At 38.1% G+C, this 22,306-nt stretch overlaps 1 protein-coding gene across 1 annotated transcript in view; it reads left to right on the top strand.

The window, feature by feature from the left end:
* UNC13C (unc-13 homolog C) overlaps positions 1–22,306 on the top strand; it is a 586,721-nt gene that overhangs the window by 523,863 nt on the left and 40,552 nt on the right. Inside the window, exons 29-31 of the mRNA XM_034661708.1 lie at positions 490–546; positions 4,957–5,037; positions 10,702–10,849. Of these exons, the coding sequence (XP_034517599.1) occupies positions 490–546; positions 4,957–5,037; positions 10,702–10,849 (286 nt within the window). The remainder of the gene's footprint in view (positions 1–489; positions 547–4,956; positions 5,038–10,701; positions 10,850–22,306) is intronic.

Here is a 22,306-nt window from a genome sequence, read left to right as displayed (position 1 = left end):
CTAGTTTTTCATTCTAGTAGTGCTGTGTATGGTTTATTCCTCTGTTTTTCAAACTCTTGCCAGGACCTTGGAGTTCTGGGAAGAGTTCAGAGGGCAGGTCTGTAGCAGTTTCACCTTCCTCAGCTCTGTATCTTGAAAGTTTTCATAGATCTATTTGGGGGCCAAGTGGAGCGAGGGAGCTGCTTCTACTAAAAATAAATAAACGTTGGAGATCATTGATTTAATCCAGATGCTACATTAAACCAGCTACATCAGTAGTAACCCGTGCATTAACTCAGACTTAAAATTCTCAGGAGCGGGATGCCTGTGAGGACAATTATGTTGCCTGCAGTACTAGGTATCTTTGACCCAGTCTGTGTAATACCAGTTAAGTGTGTATGGCATAAAAGTCACAAGAAGGGAAATCAGATTTTCCATTGACTACATTTCTGTTGTTACTGAAGATCTTAAGACTGAGTATTCTCTCGCCTTTTCTATGTGTATCTCTAGGGACCTCAGATGATTTTCATCGCAGCTAAAGATCTTGGACAATTATCCAAACTGAAGGTAATAAGAATAAAGGGATTATTGGTTGTCTGTGAAACATAATGATCTAACTACAGCTCTACAAGAAAGAATCTTCTTACTAGTTATGGTATCTAGCATGGCAGGACTAAGATGTATGTCTGTGATCCCACAGTCTACTTTAAGGGTGAGTCAGGTCAAAATTTAGGGTCTGAATTTTACGGGTTTTTTTTCCCCCAAATATTTCTAATATTTTCCAATTGGTAGGGTAACTGGGCAATTTTGACTTCATGTTATAGCTTTCAGCATTACTGCTTTTGGGGTAAATTAGATAACATTTTCTTACATATATTAAACAGGCTTTGTATGACTAAAGGCAAAATGGAGTGCTTCATGGAAATCTAGTAAAGTCTAGAAAAATCTTAAAGGCAAGAAAGCTAGTGTGGGAAAATGAAACTCATCAAAGCAAATCTTGAACTTGTCAATATATTCAAACACATTATAAATGAGGATTTGCTGACTAAATAACACTACCCTTTATTACTGCTGAGATTCATAGGACTGTGCAGTTGTGCAGGAAACATCAGCTTCTGTCCTTCTAGAATAGGACCTTGACTGGTTAAAATATATATTATGCTTCTTTAACTGATTTTTTACTTAGAATAATGTCCTCCGGTTTCTTCCATTTTGTTGCATATGGGTAGATTTCCTCCTTCTTAAGGGCCAAATAAGATTACCACATTTTCTTCATTCATTCATCAATGGATGACATACAGGCCAACATTGTTCCTATAGTAGAAATACGTGTTGTTTTAATTCCATTTCCTTCTCATAGCATATCGTTCCAGACACAGACCACCTTAGTTCAAATTCTACCTCAATTGCTTCCAACTGTGTGACATTGGCCAAAGTATTTAAACTTTTTAATCCTCAGATTTGGCATTTATGAAGTGCAGAACATTTTAACACTTGGTTTATAGTATTGTTGTGAGGATAAATGAGAAAATGCACACATTATCTTTGAATAGTAATTGCAAAGAGTATGCCACCACCCACGCACAGAGGCTGGCAGCTCAGAGTTAGGTAGCACTGGGATTGCTTTGTGTGTATAACACAGGGGAAGAATAATCCATTCGACTGCATAATTACTTAGACAAAATAGGTGTCCTATAATTTCAGTGCCCTATATTATCCCCTTGCTCAGAAAAAAAAATTAAAAGCCAATAATCCATTTAAAAGACATCACATAAAATTGCTTCTCACCGGTATTCAGTTATGTTGATGGTTCGGAGGAAAGGTAAAAAGTAGATGTTACTCCACAGTATTGCTTTGGGACTTAGATCTTGATCCCTTCCTTTATCTCTCTTATTATCTTCCTGGGATTTATATTCTCTATTTTGAAAAATGGATTTACACAGGGTTGAAATTTCTCATATAAAACCATGAATGTGAAAAGTATAGTATCTCATTACAAAAGAAATGGTCCTGGCCATGTTTCTAGCATCTGTGTGATGTTAGGAAACATACTCCATCTCCCACAGCTTCAGTTTCCTGAATTGGAAGTTTTATCAGCCAGAACTGTTTTCAGTTCCAAGTGATGGAAAGCCAGACTAACATAAGCAAGGAAGGTATTTATTGCTACATGAAATTTTATAGTCCTAGATAACTCTGCTTTCCATCACTGCTTGATTAGGAGCTCAAAGTATGTTATGGAACCCAGTTAGTATCTCTCAACTCTGTTCTTTCCTTGTGTGATGTATGGCTATTACAAATCTACCTTCCTATTTGTAAGATGGTTGTCTCTGCTGTATATCTAACATCTTTGAGCTTGAAATGTTGTAGAAAGAACACCCAGCTTGATGTGAGGAATTCCAACAAATCCCTCCAGCACATCCTGGTCTCTGAGAGTGTTATCACCACTCCAAAGCCAACCATTGTGACACAGGCTTAACTCACATACCAGCCTCTGAGCTGGGGCTGCAGTCAGCTCTGCCTGAGTCTTATGAACTCTGAGTGGGAGAGAGAGAGCTCCCCAGAGGGCACATATATGCTAGGTGGGAGAAATCAGAGTTTACATAACACCTTAGGTCCCTTTGCAACTTCCAAACTTCAAGACAGTGATAAACTAAAAACAAATTGTTAATAAAATGTCCTAAAAGGGTTATTATTTGAATTACAGAACAATAAGGCCTCTACAATATTACACGAAATTAAAACTCTGGCCACAATAAAGAACTTCAAGTTTTACAAAGCCCTTTTCCCTTATTTTACTAAAATGTCACTTCCATTTTTATTTTCATTTAAAACACACTCGGTCTTTGCAATATTTATATATTAGTTTGAAAGCAGAGTTGGATAAATTCAGAAATCCTATATGGAAATATTAACAACTAAGTTACTTAAAATAACATAGAGTCAGGGAAAAATAGAACAATGAGGGAAATTGTTTTTCTGCATTTGACTACGATTTAGGATTAATCCATTAAAGAAGTATTTATTCATCCATTTGACACATTACTTCACACTCTGGAACTTCATAATGTAGCTATATTATGTATGCCCAACTTATTACTATTTAATGGGATCAGATTTATTTGCCATTTTTTTGAAAAAAAAATGTTCATGGACAGGTGATACAATATCAAAACCAATTACTACCTCAGAAACTGTAAATTTACTGCAAGCAAGCAGTAACTCATTGCCAGCCTCTTTCAAAGACTCCCTTATTTTAATGAGCTATTTTTAAATCTCAGAAAATTATTTCTTGCAAAAATTATATTTTTCTATAACACAGTAAGAGTTGAAGCCAGAGAGATATGTACTTATTTATCCTAAAACATTTCCACCTATAATTTAGTAAACATTTTCCATTACTGTTTGAGTCTCAATGGGTAGTTAATATTCCTATTTTTTTTTAAGATTTTACTTATTTATTAGAGAGAGAGGCAGTGAGAGAGGGAACACAAGCAGGGGGAGTGGGAGAGGGAGAAGCAGGCTCCCAGTGGAGGAGCCTGATGTGGGGCTCGATCCCAGAACACTGGGATCATGCCCTGAGCTGAAGGCAGACGCTTAACTGCTGTGCTACCCAGGCGCCCCTAATATTCCTATTTTTAAAACATTAAATGGACACATATGTTTGTGTTGAAAATCCCGTAACAAAGATACAGTGAGATGTCACAGATCCTTGGAGCATTGTATACCATTTTTTCAAAAATCTTCAAAGGAGTATGATTTCATTCAAGTATATTGAAGCCTACAACATTGTACTTGAAAGAAGTACAATTCATTTACCAGAAGTATATTGAATTCCTAGCAGGTTATGATTGCCGAGATAGGTACTGAAAGACTGCAAACTTGAGTGAGACATGGATCAAGATTGTCTTCAGAAAGTCGTGGCATCTACCAAATAACAGAATAAGAAAAGGGCTAGAATAGGGTGAGCCACTGGGGATTGCACAATTTGTGCATTGCACAAAAGTGCCTGGCTAAGGGAGCAAATGACCACTGAAATAGAGCCCACGCTCCACCTGCCACGCTGTACGTGTTGATGTAGAACTGTGTGCCATAGAGAAGAGGCACCTGTTATTACCGAGGAAAGGCACTGATCGATCTATTAGTCAAGCCTGCGTTCCCAGAGCTGTGTCCATCCACACGGGCTTTCCTCTAATGCACAAAAAGGCACCTATCTTAGTTAGCAGTTAAGCTTCAGGAGGACAAAAGTCTTTCTTTTACTGAACAAGTTATACTAAACAATAAATATCTGTTGAACATTGTTGACCAGAATAGTGGCAGCTCTGGGGAGACAATTTGGGGGATCAGGAATTTTTGAATTTTTCTCTTAGATTTCTTTTTCCTTTATGACCATCTTCAACTTTCTACCATCTTTTCCCTAGAGAAGTTTTGAATGATGTGTTGAGACAGTTCATAGTGAACAGTGAGGAAAAGCCACTGTAAATACGGAAATCAGCTCTAAAATATTGAAAAAAAGATTTTAAAATATTGAAAATCTGCAGGTCCATAATCAGTTAACTCTTGGGGGCTTTTCTTAGGAATAACTAAGCATTAAGGGGATCAAGAAAGAGAATAAATTGGGGGCATTATACTTAAAGTAGATTTTATCAGTAGTAATTGAAAGAGGCTGAAATTCACCTCCTAAATCCCTGTCATGATTGATCTTCCTCAAAGTGACAGAACATAAGGTGAAAAAGCTCTGACACATATTTCCAGGTTTCTCTCTTTTTTTCCTAACATAAACTTGCAAGTGAAAAGTAAAGCCACAAAGGAATCAAGGTTCAGCATTTCTTCTTTTGGAAAAGAGGATATTTATTGAATATATGACAAAATAATCATCTCAGGTGTGTCCATATGGGGATTATGCAGATTCCATTTGAAAAACAGTTGTTAAATGAATGAACTTGTTGATTTAGAAGTAATTGTTAACCTGTTTTCTAGGAGCACATGATTCGAGAGGATGCCAAGGGTCTGACTCCAAGACAGTGCGCTGTAATGGAGGTGGTCTTGGCTACCATCAAGGTAAGATTACAGTACCCCTGAATTATGCATCCCAGGTCCTCTGTTTGCCCTCAGAGAAAAGTGCCCCGCATGCATATCTCTAGAGCTGTGCCATCCATAGACACACAAGATAGTTGTATGGCAGTGTTCTCAGAGTGTGTCAGATTGAGCCTGTACTCTCTCCGTATTATCCATGTTACTCTGCCCTTATACTTGATTCCTTTGTCTCTAGAAAACGTGTATGAAACCTATGTTGTAACATGTGTTTTCAAAGAAAGATATATACTTACGCTCCTCCAAGGTTCAATTAAATAGATGCTTCAGGAGGTTTGGGGTTAACAGAATTTCTTTTTATGTTTTCTATGCTTGTTGATATAGCTCTTAAAAGATCAATCTTCTCCTCTCTCTTAGTAAGTGCAATAATTTAATTTTCTGCTGGAAACCCAAAGGCATTGTGTTGTGTGCATCAATTTTTCATAGCCAGAGTTTGACCAAAATTTATTGTGGTGTGGGCTGAATATGGATGGACCTCAAAATGTAACTTACAAGTTGTTTCCATATAATTCCTTTTATATTTATATGTGAAAGCATATGAAAGAGTGAAAAATTAATTTATCGTCTAAATTTAAACCATGTCCATTGTCTCCATGCTTCACTGGGAGAAGCATCTCTTATCCAGCATGTGTGAACAGTGTAGCGAAAACTCCTAGCTATTTTCAGAGTACAGCATTGTGTTACAGGATACAGCTAGACATTACAATGCTATTCATTAAAATAGACTTGTGTTACAACTGGGCACGTTCACAAACCGTTACCTCACAACTTGCTCACAGTTCTCTGATTAAAAATCCCTCTCTTGGACAAAAGGGCTAGTGTTAACTTATTGCCAGTTGCTCTCTGCTAGTTTGTATTCATCTAAATAAACATAGCATAGATTAAACTGGAGGTTCTCGACTTATGCTGCTGGTTGCAGAGGAACAACACGAAACAGAGTCCCGTTTTTTGTTTAGAACCATCGGGGGGGGGGAATGCACTTTGTACATGCATAAGGGAAACATCTGGATGGCTTAAAAACCCCATATACACAAATTCTCCTCTAGCATATAACCCCCCTCCCAGTGCTTCCTATAATGAAGGGAGATCAACTAAGCTGTACTGAGCTGCAGAAAGCGGCGTTGGTTTAATAGCTAAGACATTCGCTCCCACACATCAGCCTCCTATTTATAACCTTCAGACCTAAACCTCAGCAAAATACAAATTCTACGCTCCTGCTTCTTCAGGGGCTCTTGCAGAGTCAAAATTGATCGGGAAATCTCCAAATGCCAGGGTGTATGCCATATTTGCCGCCCCCTTTCTTATTATGTGTGCCAGTGAGATAAACAGACCCATGTTCTCTGGAGCGGTCACCCAGGTTCTGAGCACTGTGTGAAAGGGTTCCTTAAAGTAACATTCTCGTCCACTTTGCATCTGCATAACCACAGAAGTCACTTCCTCCGCGCTCTGAGTTAGGAGCTGGTGGCCTGTGTTATTTGTCTGTGCTCACTGAAGGGAAGCTCTCATGCTTAGGATCTTGCAACTTGTTTTCTCTCCCAAAATTGCTACCTTCTGTCCAGAGTTTGTCTCGCAACATCTCCTACCATACAATGCACTTAGGAGGCAAAAGCATCATTTCTGCCCTTAGGCATCTTCTACTGTTCACTAATGATCCTGCCAGAGCCCTTAGAAGAATGACTCATGATACCCTCTGGCTACAATGGAAGAAGTCAAGTCAGTTCAGTATCATAACCAAAAGCTCTAGGGGGGCCCTTAGGCTTTACCTGGGAACAAACTTATTCCTTGTTTATGTTTTCACTTCAAGGTTGGTTCCCCATGTCCCAGAGACCTACGAAATAACGTCTTGGTAGTAAAAACATGTTCTCCTATACAATTATGAGGGTTCAAGAATAAATGCACAGTCTAGGCCTTCAGAGCCTGACTCTAGTTCTCTTCCTCCATGAAGCCTTCTAGACCCTTAGAAATATCTCCATTCTATGAAGTCTAGTCACCTTATTCTCTCCTACAGGTTCCTAAATCACATCCCATGGAACACATCAGTCCCCCAGAGTGCTAGTAGATGTCCCATGTGATAGGTGTCCTAAAGCCAAGTAACTTTAAGAAGCTGGNGACCCTTAGAAATATCTCCATTCTATGAAGTCTAGTCACCTTATTCTCTCCTACAGGTTCCTAAATCACATCCCATGGAACACATCAGTCCCCCAGAGTGCTAGTAGATGTCCCATGTGATAGGTGTCCTAAAGCCAAGTAACTTTTATGTTAATGAAAGGTTAAGCAGATTGCTTTACTGAAGTGGAAGTGGGTCTCAGAGCCTTTCACATGTTAATGAGCCTTGTGAATCTTTAGGGGTACAAAGTCATCACAACTTCTCCAGGTCCTCTACTGCCCAGACGTAGCCCATGGCTCCCAGGCCCCACAAGTTTAGTGATGAGAGCAGAGTAAGAGTAGCAAACGGTGTATTTTAAACTATACCAAGGAACTAGATTATGAGAACCACCACTTCAAGTCTCCTTAAGTAGAGCTGGGACTCCCACAGTTTCCCTTGGTTACATAAGTGGGATTGTCCTCTTTCTCTCTTCCGCTACAGCGGACCATCTAGTGGCTGCTGAATTTAAAAATGGCAGGGCTAAAAAAAAAAAAAAAAAAACTGATAAACACCAAAGATGACACCTCTCTGGACTTTATGGACTCCTTCCCCCCCAGAAATATTTGCCGCCCCCAGTATCTGTATTTTCCAATTATTTTTCTTACACCTGCAACATTATTGGAGTCATTCTTTGACATTTCGGTGACATTTCCTACTAGATTATAATCCCTTTGAGAACAGCCTCTGCACCGCTTTGGCTTCATATCCTTGGCGTTCAGCACAAGGTCTGGTTTACAATACAAGTTTAATAAACATTTGTTAAGGGACAGAGGCTGAGAGAACAGGCAGGAACACAGACCCCACCAGTGATGCTGTCAGGAAGAGCCCATAGTTACAGCCTCACAAACTGCACAGTGAAAACCGTGCCCGTCCTTGTGAATGCTGTCACCATGCTGCCTTATATACACCATTAAAGAACAGTTTTTAAAGTAGAGCAGAATTGTGACATTCCTGCAGTTATAAAACTTTTCAAAAATGCTATTTAACTCATCAGTTAAGGAGTGCACCAGTAAGATCTTACAATTAGCTTATAGGAGAACGCCAAGAACCACACAGAAAGATCAGCAATAAGGAAAGCTGAAATCACCTTACAAATAGAAGCAAAAAGGTATCCACAGAACAATAATCAGTTGCATCCCACCAGAAATACTTAATTTGCATTTCTATGGACAAGAGTCATTTACATGATTATCCGTTTTCAATCATTTACAGAGTTTTAAATAGCTCCAAGACAATGAAAAGCAAAGATATCCCAGACAGGCACGCTAGGCAGAACACCCACTAATCTTTTTGCTCCATTTCAGAGTGTGTTGCAAGTTTTCCTGACAACTCTCCATAGTCCTGAGAGATGATAAAATATCATTTTAGGTGCTGCTCCTTGTTTTTCTTGTATTTCTTTTTATCATAATCTTCTAGCACTTGTGCTCAGGTTTGATAAGAATGGGGCTTGTATGAAAAAATTTGAGAAGTAGAATGTGTTCCCACACATGCCCAGAAATCATGGTATTCCGGGTTCGCTTTATCCCACTGCTACACTACACAAGGGTGACTTATTACATCTGGTGGCTCTTTGGTTCATTATATAAACAGACCTCCAGAGAGCACCCCTCCATTCCTCTAGGGAAGCAGTCAAATCCAAGTCGAACCTTCCCCTCTCAATATATCCATTTACTATTTTCATCATATCATGCTTCCTGAACTAAGGCGCCATCACATTTTTGATCCACCAAAGCACTTGAAACAATTCTGGCCTCATAGTCCACAATAACGATTTCCTGTGTGTGAAAGTATTTTAACTTTTTTTTTTTTTGGAAGATCAAGGTGTAGGGACATTTTTCGGTATTATACCTCATCGCCTCTTAAAAGGAACAGGCTTTTGTCACTTTTCTAGGCCCCCTTTTCATAAACATAGATCGCTTTTGGCACAGCTTGTGTTTTCGCAATGCACCCAGCTAGAGTCCGGAAAGGCCCTTTTAAGTGACCAAAGGTTTTTCTCCTTGGGGAGGGTGTCTGTAGTGGTAGCAGTCTTTCTTCAGATTCTATCCCCATTGTCTGCTTTCTCTGGTTTATGCCCTGAATCTTCTCTACTTTACATCTGAAAGCACACTCAGCTGCCTACAAATGCCCAGAATATTTTTCTGCATCTCCCCTTGAATAGGGGAGAAAATTAAGGTAATTATGAGTAGGCAATTCATTGAATTGTTTTACTTCAGAAATCTTTAATGAGTGGGATAAAGGGATGACACATACCCAGTTAGGAAGAGTGTATCAGCATCGTTTGTTGAGCTTTCTCAAAATATGGCATTCTGTGAGAATCATAGATCAAAGCAAGTCAGGTTGCTGTGAGTGTATAGTTTAGTATTGTCAGGACAGGGAGAGAGGGAAAACCATTTATCTAACCTTAACAGTACACTGTAAATATGTTACCATCTATAAATAGTCGGGAGAAAAAATATCCTTAGTTCTGTAACATATTTGTATATATTCTGCTTTCCAAGTGATGTGTGCATATAATACTTGCAGCATGAAAGATGCTAACATCCCTCAGTGACTGTATTTATTATTAAAGAGCATATATCTTCTCTAGTATCTTAACTATAGAAATATTATAATGTTTTGAGTTTATTGGGTGATAATATAAAAAACATCCCTATGTTTTATTACATTCATCAGACACAAGGCTCAGGGGATGTTGGATTTCCAAAGACCACTCTGCACCCTCAGGTTGGTCTATATCTGCACTACTGTGTGTTTAGAGAGGGGAAATGGAGCAGCAGGCACCCGGCCTACAATCTCAAGCTAGTATCTGGACAGTATGTGACCAGGTACTACCTTTGTTGTGAAATTTTGACAGCCCTGGTTATCTATCTCTCTCTCTCTCTATATATATATATAGATATATAGAGAGATAGATAGATGATAGATGATAGATAGATAGATAGATAGATAGATAGATAGATAGATAGATNGGACAGTATGTGACCAGGTACTACCTTTGTTGTGAAATTTTGACAGCCCTGGTTATCTATCTCTCTCTCTCTATATATATATATAGATATATAGATAGATAGATGATAGATAGATAGATAGATAGATAGATAGATAGATAGATAGATAATTTATGTTCCAGAAGCAAGCCAATAATCAGGTTGACCATTGTTATCTACACCTGTCATTCTATAAACCTTTTGACCTCTGCATCTTCATGATTCCATATGCTTAACTAAAGTTTTGAATGAGAGGAAAAACCTTTAGCTTCAAGGATCTCGGGTCTGTGATGTAAAGTATCAGCTCAGAGATAGGGAGGGGACCTGAATGACAGGGTTATGAATGGGAAAGCATTAGGACTATCCTTTTGTCATTATTTCACTTGATCATATTGTATTATTCCATTTGAGCGTCACTATTATGGCAATAAAATCCTTCCTTCGATACTTCTTTCTGAAGCCTTCTGCTTACATTATTATTATTTATTTTCTTTTTAGCAATACTTTCATGCAGGAGGAAATGGCCTGAAAAAGAATTTCTTGGAGAAAAGCCCAGATCTTCAGTCTCTGAGATATGCTCTCAGTCTTTATACCCAAACTACTGATGCCTTGATAAAGAAATTCATAGACACTCAGACCTCACAGAGTAAGTAACACACTGGATGTGAGAATAGAGTAAGCTGGATACAACTAAATTCAACATAAGAATTATTATAAATACTATTAATAATTTTACTATAATAAATTAAACCATCAATAAGAATTGAGGATTACGTTTTATAGAAAATTATCAAAATGTTTTAGCGCTCATGAATTACAATTTTATAAATGATTTCACTAGCACTAGGATCTGCTTAATACTAAAACTGTATGAGGGGTTGACTCGGTGATACTAACTTCATAAAATTTAGTGAAACTTAGTTTTGAATATCCACAGCTGTGATAGTCTTTTCAATTCAGTATACGAATGTAGTGTTTGCCATTCTTGGTAACTTCCAAAGTATGATGACAATTCCCCGGATCTTGACTTTAAATGTAAAATCTGCTCTGGGGTTTCCAGAAGAGAAATATAATTTTACTTTGATTTTACATGAGAGAATTTTTAACTTTTACTTTGAAATGGACCAAGAGGCAAGCATTTTATTGGAAAGTCAGATTTGTTTCATGTGGCAAACTTCCTACCTCATAAGCTTTTAGGATATTACTGGTAAGCAACCTGTCTTTCAAGTTGCTTTGTGATTTATCATATTTGGTAATTATATTCATTTAAGATCAGGCATTTCTGAGAGATTATTGAAAATGTCAGTATGAGTCACAAAGAGCCAAATGCAGGCTCAAACTCGAGAACATAATAAATTGCACCACAGAAATAATAAAAATGAATATGAAGACACTGTCTTCATTCTTGAAGAAGCCTCAGAAAAGAAAGCATACAGATTTTTCTGTTCCTGTGATGAAAATGCTCCAGACTTGTCCGTGTTTCTTCATGGATATTTGAACTTTTCTAACTCCATCAAAGGTAGGTGCTTTGCCTGTAATACCAAGGTATGTGCTAGGTAGGTTGTTCGCCTGCCTTTACCACTGTGGTTTCTGAGAGTGCCCAATTAAATGCTGCAAATATTCCTTTCCGTGTGCTACACTAAACCCAGGTTACATCTTGGGATATTTCAAGAAAGGAAAAAAGAGTTGAGCTCAAGAGGGGTTGTCAACAGATACGGAGATATTCAAAACAATGTTCTCTTGAATCCATCATCCCTCAAGATGTTCCAAACTTTATCAATATGAATGTAATTCTAATGCATCATATAGAGCTCTAGTTTTATTCCCAGAAAATTTGAGTTTATGAAACCTTTGTTTTGCTTTTATAGGTATACATGTGTGTACACACACACACAGCCCATCTTCTAGCATAGATGACACAGCACACAAAACTACATTATGTGTATCAGTTTTGGCGTGAGGATAAATGGGAAAACAGTTTGGTATTATTTACTAAAATTGAAGATTTGCCTTCCCTATGAGCTAGCAATTCCACTCCTAGGTGCGAATCCAAAAGAAATACGTATGCATGTGTACCAGAAGACACGTACAAGAAAATTTACTAGAAAAAAAATGTCCATTAACAGTCGAACAGTCAAATAAATTGTGGCATATTCATACAGTGAGATCCTGTAGAACTATAAACCTACAAAAGCTATAGTGACACACAACACGGATGAATCAGAACAAACAAAATGTTCAATAAAAGCAACCAGATACTAAAGGATATATACTGAATGATTAAATGTATAAAAATTTCAAAACCTAAACTGCAGTGTTCAGGGATGCACAGTAAAATGACAACACATAACAAGGAAAGGATTTCTATGAAGTAGAGAGAGCGGCTCTCTCCAGGGGGTAGGAAATAAGGACTTCTGAGGGGCTGGCAGTTTGCTGTATCTTGACCTGGTGGTGGTTACCCAGATGCTCTCTTTTGAAATGTGACTAACAACATTTTGCTTTGTGTATGCTTAAAAACTGTTACCTAAATAGAAGAGTTAAAAAAAAGTCAAAATCAAAACCAAAACTGTTTACTTTAATTCAACTTTGTCACAAATGGGTCTTCTAAGTATAGAATAACCTACTGTATCTTGCTCACTTCTTTTCCTCCTCTCTTTTTTTTTCCTTTACTCCTTTCTCTCTCATTTTCACCTTGAATCCCTCCTTCTTTGTTTTGGAATAAATTTAGACATCATCTTTCTCTAGTAATAAAAAAGAGGAAAAAAAGAAAAGAAAAACTGCTAGGGATCGAGTCCCATTAGAAATTTATGAACCACAGAGTTCAAGTGAGAATTATCAATTTGGAAAAACATCATCTTCTCTTTCTACTCAAAATATTGGGAAATAAGCCAATCCAGAATGCATATAGAAATATTAAGTCTTCAAGTGAAACTGAGAGTTCATTTTATAAGAATAACCTGTTTATTATTCTAACAATGAACTGCAGTAATAAAGCACCATCTTATTNACATCATCTTCTCTTTCTACTCAAAATATTGGGAAATAAGCCAATCCAGAATGCATATAGAAATATTAAGTCCTCAAGTGAAACTGAGAGTTCATTTTATAAGAATAACCTGTTTATTATTCTAACAATGAATTGCAGTAATAAAGCACCATCTTATTCTGTGTTCACTTTATAAGTATTTACTGAGTATCACCTCTGAAGTTTCATACATTGAGGCATATATTCAAAACTGAACATGATGTTATATATACCAGTTGCTGTAATAGGGCAGTTCTGCAGCAGGGGTAATTTGGTTCCCTAAGGACATCTGGCAATATCTGGAGAGTTTTGGTTGTCATATCTGGGAGTGGTGGTCATGTTACTGGTATCTAGTGAGTGGAGACCAGGGAAGTTGAATATCTGTGGTACACAGAAAAGCTTCCTACAATAAAAATTTATCTGACTCGAAGTGGCAGTAATGCCAAGATCGGGCCACCCTGCTCTTATTACTAGACTGAAGTGAGAAGTGTTGCAACAGAGGTCACATCAGAAGAGGGAGCATTTTAACTTGAAAAGATAGGAAAGACAGAAAGGCCAGTGGGTAAACCGAGTCATGAACTGGTAGAAAGAGGAAGAAATTCTGGATATAGAAACTGTCCAGCAAAGTATCTACTTGTGCTTTTAATTTTGAAATCCCACTATGTCAAGAACAGCCACAGCTTAGTTCTACTAGGAAAAAATATTTTGCTTTTAAAACAAAATTCACATCACTGCCAATTTTTGATCAATAGATACAGTTGAAAGTCACTTAGGTTTCTCTGCACCATTACAATACACAGAAATACTGTAATAGGTCTTGTGTAATATTAGAAATTAATTTAATATTTGTACTAATTGTCACCTATTCTTCCTCTTACAGTTGATCCAATGGTTTAGATTGGGGTAGTTAGCTTTAAAAATTATACTTCTGCTGTTGTTTTTCAGGGTTATATTACTACAGTTTTAGAAGCTGGTACAAAATTCTTTTCTTGCATCTTGATTACAATATTCATTATAAAAAACTTTTCTAACAGCTCTTTCATTATATCAAGGTCTCTTTGAATATTTCATTCAGTAGCAGGCAGTGAAAAATGTATAAAAGTTTAACATATTAAGTGGAATTTTTTTCAATGGGTAACACAATTTGGAATGAACCACAGAATGATTACTTACTGAGCTACTCTGTCACATTCTGCTTCCTTATCTAAGCTTTCGTAAGAGCTTGAGGAACCTGAATCTCAAAAGCTTTATAGACAAAGGGATATTTATGTCTAAGCTACAACTGGCTCATAAGGAAAAAAAATTATAATGACTATATAAATTAAAATATAGGAGATAAAATGTTTTATTCTATGATCTGTCCTCCTATTAACTTTTTATGAGCAATATCTTTGAGCCCCTGCTTATTTAAAAAATCAGATGCTTTTGGTCATTTTAATGACCTGTTTCCTGCTAGAGTATAATGTATTTAAATTTGAAATGGAAATCAGATTGTTACTGTTTCACGTTTCGATTCTGTGAATACGCTTCAATATATACATTATGTATAAGGCATTAATTATCTCTAATGAGGTTCCTCCAACTGTGGGAGTGATGTCCATATGTGAAAAGGAACCCTTCTGAAATGTCTCACTGTGGAAAGGATCTCTTCTTACCAGAAATGTAGGAGAACTTAACATTGATAACATTTACTCCACAAAAGAACTGGCTTCAGAATAAAGAAATAACTTACTGGATGTCCCCTATGGGCGAAAACACCCATCAGCTTACATGGGGCGGTAATATTAAAATCCACTTGGCCATTTTCAGTTTAAGACTGATTGGACAGCACAGTCAGAAATGGTTTCTCATTTTAGCTGGGAAGCCTTTCAGAGGTAACCAGAGATCCGGAATCCCATCCAAAAGATTTTATGCCACTGTTTTATCCCTGGGCCAGTGGAATTCAACTAGCTAGCACTGCCTTCCAAGAGGAAATGTTAGGGTGTTTTAGTAGCGCAGGGGAAAAATGGAGAATTGATGACATTTGGCTCTTCAAGTGTTGCAGTTGGTCTGATAACATTCACAGCTGGATGAGGCTTTCAGTCCAGTCAAAGAGCTGAGCACAAATAACTTGAATAGGAGGGGCGATGTGATATGGTTTGGAGTATGCCGAATCCTTTCCCAAAGTGGAAATGGCAAGTGTCAGATAAGGTTACTATCCTGCTGAGCAATACTGTGTAGCAAGTAAGTTGTCTACCACTCTGCAGTTCATCCCAATAATCCTTGGAGGCTGGCAGTATGATCCATACTTCTCAGATTAAGAAGTGGAGTCACAAATAGGTTAAGAAACATACCAAAGTCATGTAGAGAAGTGGCAGAAACAATGTACTTCCCACCATCTCCTACTTATTTTAATCAGAAATCAGAGTATTTAGTACTTTCTACAGCCCATGCTTTCTTCTCTCTAGTTTTGAATAACTGAGTTTACTTCAAGCTCCTTGCTTTTCATTTTAGTATGACTAAATCCCCCTTCTCTGCAGGAAATAATCTTTTTTTTTTTTCATGTCAGCAACAAACTGTATCTCCAAACTAACTTCTTCCTTTGCTTTCCAATTTCTCTTCATTCTGCTTGCAGTTACGGGGTATGCTTAGTGTCCAGGACACCTTTTACATATTAATTGGAAGTAATCACATTGGAAAAATTCAAGTTGAATATAAGAAAATGCATACTGCTTTCAGAGAACCCTTTCTAGTATAGCCTGCTTTCATTTCTCTAGACTCTACTGTGTCTGTGTGCAGGATATTGCAGCTTTGGACCACCTTCCTTTTCTAATCTTCCCCGCCCTTGTCCCCCACCAGCAGAAATATCATTTTGTAACACCCCCTAGCACATTGAGTCATATCATGATTGCTAGTTTATATTTCTCTGCTATCTCAATGTAAGCCGTAGGAGGACAGAGACCTTGCTTACTCATCCTTGAAATCTATGTGCTTAGAACAACGCTAGATACAAAATAGGTGCTCAGTGAGTTTTAGAACTAACGAATGGTAGAAAGTTAAATGCAGGAAATTAAAAATTATGTAATATGACATAGTCCTCATATTTGAGTTGATAAAATTACAAACCTTTCAACAAACTTTACTGAAAGTATATTCACAGCCCTGTTCTAGACACTGCAGAGCATCCGAAGTCTGTGTGTGTGTGTGTGTGTGTGTGTGTGTGTATGTATGTGTGTGTGCCCACTTAGGAAAAAAGCTTACTTAAGTTCAGTAGTTCTCATACAAGGTAAAAGGTACTAAGTGCCACTGGAGATTTACAAAGGGTTGTGTAAAATTAGATGGAGAGAATAGGATTACTAATTTGTATTAAGCTATTGAAATCATGTTTATTTAATCTGTTACATAAAACTCAAAAGCAACTAGGGAAAAAAAATGAAGTACGTGACTTTTCAGTTTAGGCCACTGACAGATTCATATGTGCTTCCAACTGACTCCTCTTCAGGAGGATTTACCATGTGTCAGCCTTTGTGCCAGATGCTAGATAAACTGCAGTGAAAGGCTTTGCTAAATGTTTTCCATCTGCCTGTCCAAATATACCGTTATTTGCCCCAGAAGGCTGGGTTCTACAGATTACAGCTATGAACTCTCCTTTATTTTTTTTTAAAGATTTTATTTATTTATTTATTGAGAGAGAGACAGCCAGCAAGAGAGGGAACACAAGCAGGGGGAGTGGGAAAGGAAGAAGCAGGCTCACAGCGGAGGAGCCTGATGTGGGGCTTGATCCCAGAACGCTGGGATCACGCCCTGAGCCAAAGGCAGACGCTTAACCACTGTGCCACCCAGGGGCCCCACAGCTATGAACTCTCTTACTCCTTGTTTCCCATTGGGTCAGCCAGTAGGGGGCTCCAATGAAGCTCTGTGGGAGGCAAGAGTAGCTCAAGTATTCTTTCTCCAGGCTCCCTCTGGACATGGGTCATTCCAGACTGTCCTTTCAAAGTACCTTCCCCTAGAGAACCCTCTTCTTCGAGATTCCAGTAGCTGCTTCTGTCCGTCATATTTTATGGACGGTTGGGTGTTAAAAGCTCCACTACTTCTTCTGTTTTCCCTAAATCCCTACCTAAAACTTCAGTCACTTTCTTAAACCATCCAAAATTACCGTTTGCTATTGATACCCTGACTGACACAAAGGCAAATCTTCATGGCTTTGCTAGGTTTTTCTTTCATGCCGACTCTCCTTTGCATCATCAAAGATTAATACATTAAAATAAGCAAGTCTAGCATCAAAATAATTCTGTTTGGAGTGAGATAAACATCACCTTTTGATGACTGGGCTGTCCAGAATGAAAAAAAAAAAAAAATAGTGGCTTAGTTTTTCATCCACAGGAAAATTTCCATTACATTCTGGCCAGGGCATCAAAATCTCAGATCTCCATTTCTCACAATGCAATTTATCTTGCCCAGCATCTCAACTTCTCTGGAAACCTAATGTCAAATTGAGACAACTGAGAGTCATTGGTAAAATCATTTGCAAAATAAGACAGTCCTCACAGCACAGAATAAACAGGTATTTGTTGTAGGCCACGCAATGGGGAAATTACTATTCTTAGTGCACTAATCTATGTATGTGTACGTCAGAACAGATGTACTTTCATTGTTTCTTCATTTTTTTTTAACATGAATAGTTGAAAGACTGTCCTAATACTAGCCATATAAAATCAACAATTCTGTGTGTGTGTGTGTGGTCCATCTTTTCATTTCTCAGTTGGGTGAGGACCGGATCTCATTCCAAGGCCATGAAGAATATCAGTGGTATTAGAACCTTGTTTTCTAAAATGAAGTGCTCTCTGTTATTTGCCTCTCAAAGGCTAATATTGTTGAAAATAAATCTGGAAGTAATGTATATTTTTCTAAAATTAAAATTAACTTTTTGTTTTGCTATAGAAACAGAAATATCAAAGGCTAATATTGTTGAAAATAAATCCTGGAAGTAATGTATATTTTTCTAAAATTAAAATTAACTTTTTGTTTTGCTATAGAAACAGAACACTTGACATTTGGCATTGCATTCAAAGATCTAAATAATAAGTCCTCACACTTGGAGTTTACTACAGATTTTAGGCATCTTCAAATACCTTTTTCTCACTTGAATCTCAGAACAACCCTGCAAAATCGGACAGAGGTCTTCAAATTACTGGTCTGATATTCCGCACTGCCTCTGGGTGTCCTTTTGAGACCGTCATTTCATCCAAGAGCAATAGATGCCATGGAAGTGATTTGAGCAAGGGGCAGTGTGAAAAAGTAGGATGTTTTTCTGACATCTCAAAAAAAGACTGAAGGGAGATAAGAAGGAAGCAAGCAGACAATTTGGAAGCTGGGCTGGCAACAGTGATAGAGAGATATGGGGAGATTCATGACATAGTTCAGCAGTACAATAGGCATGGGCTAGTGAAATAAATCATGTTAAATTAGTAAAGATTTAGGATAGTAAATTTCTTTTATAAGATTCCAAAATAAGGGAACATTTACTTCTGTGTGGTAAAATCATGGTGGTTTTTTTTTTCTACCTGCTTATAATTTTCTGCACTTTCAAATTATCCAAAAATGTCCTGGCATTTCTTTTTCAATCACATAAAGCACTTAAAAAAATCCAATTTAAAAATGGGCAGAAAACATGAATAGACATTTTCCTAAAGAGGACATCCACATGGCCAACAGACACATGAAAAGATGCTCAACATCACTCATCATCAGGGAAATGCAAATCAAAAGGGCAATGAGATACCAATTCACACCTATCAGAATGGGTAAAATCAACGACACAAGCAACAACAGATGTTGGCGAGGATGTGGATAAAAGGGAACCCTCTTGCACTGTTGGTGGGAATGCAAGCTGGTATAGCCACTCTGGAGAACAGTATGGAGTTTCCTTAAAAAGTTAAGTTAAAAATAGAACTACACTTTGACCCAGCAATCACACTACTAGGTGTTTGTCCAAAGAAAAAAAATGCTAATTCAAAGGGATATAAGCACCCCAATGTTTATAGCAGTATTATCCACAATAGCCAAATTATGGAAACAGCCCAAGTGCCCATTGACTGATAAATGGATAAAGAAGATGTGGTGTGTGTGTGTGTGTGTGTGTGTGTGTGTGTGTGTATACACACACATATATGTATGTGTATACGTGTGTGTGTATATACACACACACACAATGGAGTGTTACTTAGCCACCAAAAAGAATGAAATCTTTCCATTTGCAATGACATGGATGGAGCTAGAGAGCATTATGCTATGGCAAACGTCAGTCAGAGAAAGACAAATACCATATGATTTAATTCATAAGTGGAATTTAAGAAACAAGAAAAACAAAGGAAAAAACCAACTCTAGAGAACAAACTGATGGTTACCCCAGGCAAGGTGGGTGAGGGGTTGGGTGAAATAGGGGTTGGGGATGAAGGAGGGCACTTGTGATGAGCACCAGGTGCTGTATGGAAGTGTTGAATCACTGTATTGTACACCTGAAACTATTACACTGTATGCTAACTGGAGTTTAAATAAAAACTTTAAAAAAAGAAATATGGAGAACACACTTTTCTGTGCAAAGTAAATTAGTTTAATTGAATTCCAAAGTATAATTAACCCAAAATGGTAGATTTTGAAGTCTTTCAGGGCCTTAGATTTAAATCTGTGAGCTAGAACAGCCAGCCCAATTAAACTTCCTCCTTAGGGTTCAAAAGATCTCAAAATTGCTCTGGAGGTAGGAGAATTATCCGTAGTGGGAACTACACACACACACACACACAGGCACCTTATATTTACACACATATATACATTATATGTGTCTATGTAATTGAATAATTTATCAATCTTCTTTAATGAAGAAATTTGCCAGAGTAATTATGTAATGCAGTGATTAAAATTAAGCAAATGCTAAGTCAATGATAAAACAGGTACTTTCAAAATTATATAACACTTTCCTATTGCAGGTAACTGTATTTTTTAATGTTTTATTATTGCTGGGGTTTTTTTGTTTGTTTGTTTGTTTTAGGTCTGATTGGAAAGTAAAACAGGTTAGAATCAGTTGTTTGGGAAGTTTATGGAAATGCTGACAAACTGAGGTGTCAGAAAAACATTTGACAAATCACTGAGTCAAGAAAGCAAAATACAATACTATATCCCTGGACCTACCGATGCATAACATTTGTTTTTTTATTCACTAAGAACAGGTTTTGTGACCAGTGGGGTCAGTGGCATTAATTGAAATACCACAGACTATTGCCTCACAAGCTCCATAGGCCCTTTGTAACTAACTTCTGAGAAAAGACATGGAATATCTTCTTCTTCAGTCATCCCTTGGCACTAGAAATTAAGCCTGTTATTAAGTGTTTGATTTAACTTAGAAAAAGAAATATGAACTGTGTTACGTGGTATGAAAATAGTGACTCTAACTCTAGAGGTTGGGGGTCAAGCCTGTATAATCCTCTGGCATAAAATGCGCTAAGATGTGGAAAAGAGGGGACAAGGGGCTGATACATAGGTTAAGACGGGGGAATGTGTAACCGTGCAGTCATGGCCCAAGCATCTCTTCTCTTTCTGCCTGGCTATACGACCTTGGGATCAATCACTTAACCTCTCTAGGCCTCAGTTTTCCCATCTGGAAAATGGCTAGCGTAGCAGTTCCTAAGTCCATTGGGCTGCTGGGAGGATCACCAGTAGTAATACACGTGAAACTCTTAGGGCACAGCAAACTCTCAATAAATGTCCATTCTTATTGCATCATCATCATCATTAGATTACTGTCTAGAAAGTACCCCTCTCTTCTGCAAACATGAACAAAGAACTCTTCAAATGAAGCTAAGCAAGGAAACCAACAAGCACATTTCCCTGTGAACCCCAACTTTGCATTACCAAGTGGCTGGCAGAGAGAGAAACCTAGGACACTGACACCTGAAGGAATCACACCCGCGTTCCTGTGACCTTCTCCGTACATTCCGTGGTTGTGTAACATAGCACACTCTGGAAATCGCAAAGCACTATGCTGGGTGTGAGACATGGGAAAAAGTATCTACTCTGAGGACCTTACGGTGAAGCTATAACAACCATGTAAATAGAAAAATAATCATACAAGGTAGTTTACGCTAAATATCAGATGGATCTAAAGACAGAGTACTAGGGGCTTTCAGAGGAGGGATAATTACCGTGGGCAGGAGAGCTGGGAGGCTTCAGAGAAGAAGTGCGGCCCAAGGTGGGCCTTGACAGCTGTGTGAGGGAGGGAGTAAGGGAAGAAGAGGAAAGCATGGCAACAAGGCACAGAGGCCAGGTTGACAAGGAGAACATCAGGAGGACTGGAGAAGTGCTCAGAGTCTAGTCCCTGGAGCAGCAGCATCAGGATCTCCTGGTAGGTCGGTAAGCCCAGACCCCTATAACAGAATACCAGAGACTAGGTGGCATAAACAACAGAAATGTCCTTTCTCACAGTGCTGGAGGATGGAGGATGGAGGTACTGACTGATTTCAGTTTCTGGTGAGAGCCTTCTTCCTACCTTACAGATAGCTGCCATCTCATGGTGTCCTCACATGGTGGAGAGACAGGGAAGTCTCTGGGGGCTTTTCTTATAAGGATATGTTCTACTGGGTCAGGACTCCATTCTTATGACCTCATTTGACTTTACTTCCTCAGAGGCCCTGTCTCCAAATAAAGTCACATTGGAAGTTAGGGCTTCAGTAAATAAATATTGGAGAAGGGAGGGGCATAAGAAGTTTATCCATTAATATGTGAGAACTTATTAATAATGCAAAATCTTGGGCTTCCCCCAGACCAACTGAGTTAGAAACTCCAAGAGTAGACACCAAAAATCTGTTTTTTTTTTTAAAGATTTTATTTATTTATTTGATAGAGACGGCCAGCGAGAGAGGGAACACAAGCAGGGGGAGTGGGAGAGGAAGAAGCAGGCTCCCAGAGGAAGAGCCCGACGTGGGGCGATCCCAGAACTCCGGGATCATGCCCTGAGCCGAAGGCAGACGGTTAATGACTGAGCCACTCAGGCACCCTCATAAATCTGTTTTGTTTTGTTTTTTTATAATAATATTTTTTTATTAT

The sequence above is a fragment of the Ailuropoda melanoleuca genome, chromosome 5, assembly GCF_002007445.2.
Source record: "Ailuropoda melanoleuca isolate Jingjing chromosome 5, ASM200744v2, whole genome shotgun sequence".
Taxonomy (NCBI): Eukaryota; Metazoa; Chordata; class Mammalia; order Carnivora; family Ursidae; genus Ailuropoda; species Ailuropoda melanoleuca.
The sequence above is the reverse complement of the archived record's forward strand: the minus strand, read 5'-3'. Positions and strand labels throughout refer to the sequence as shown.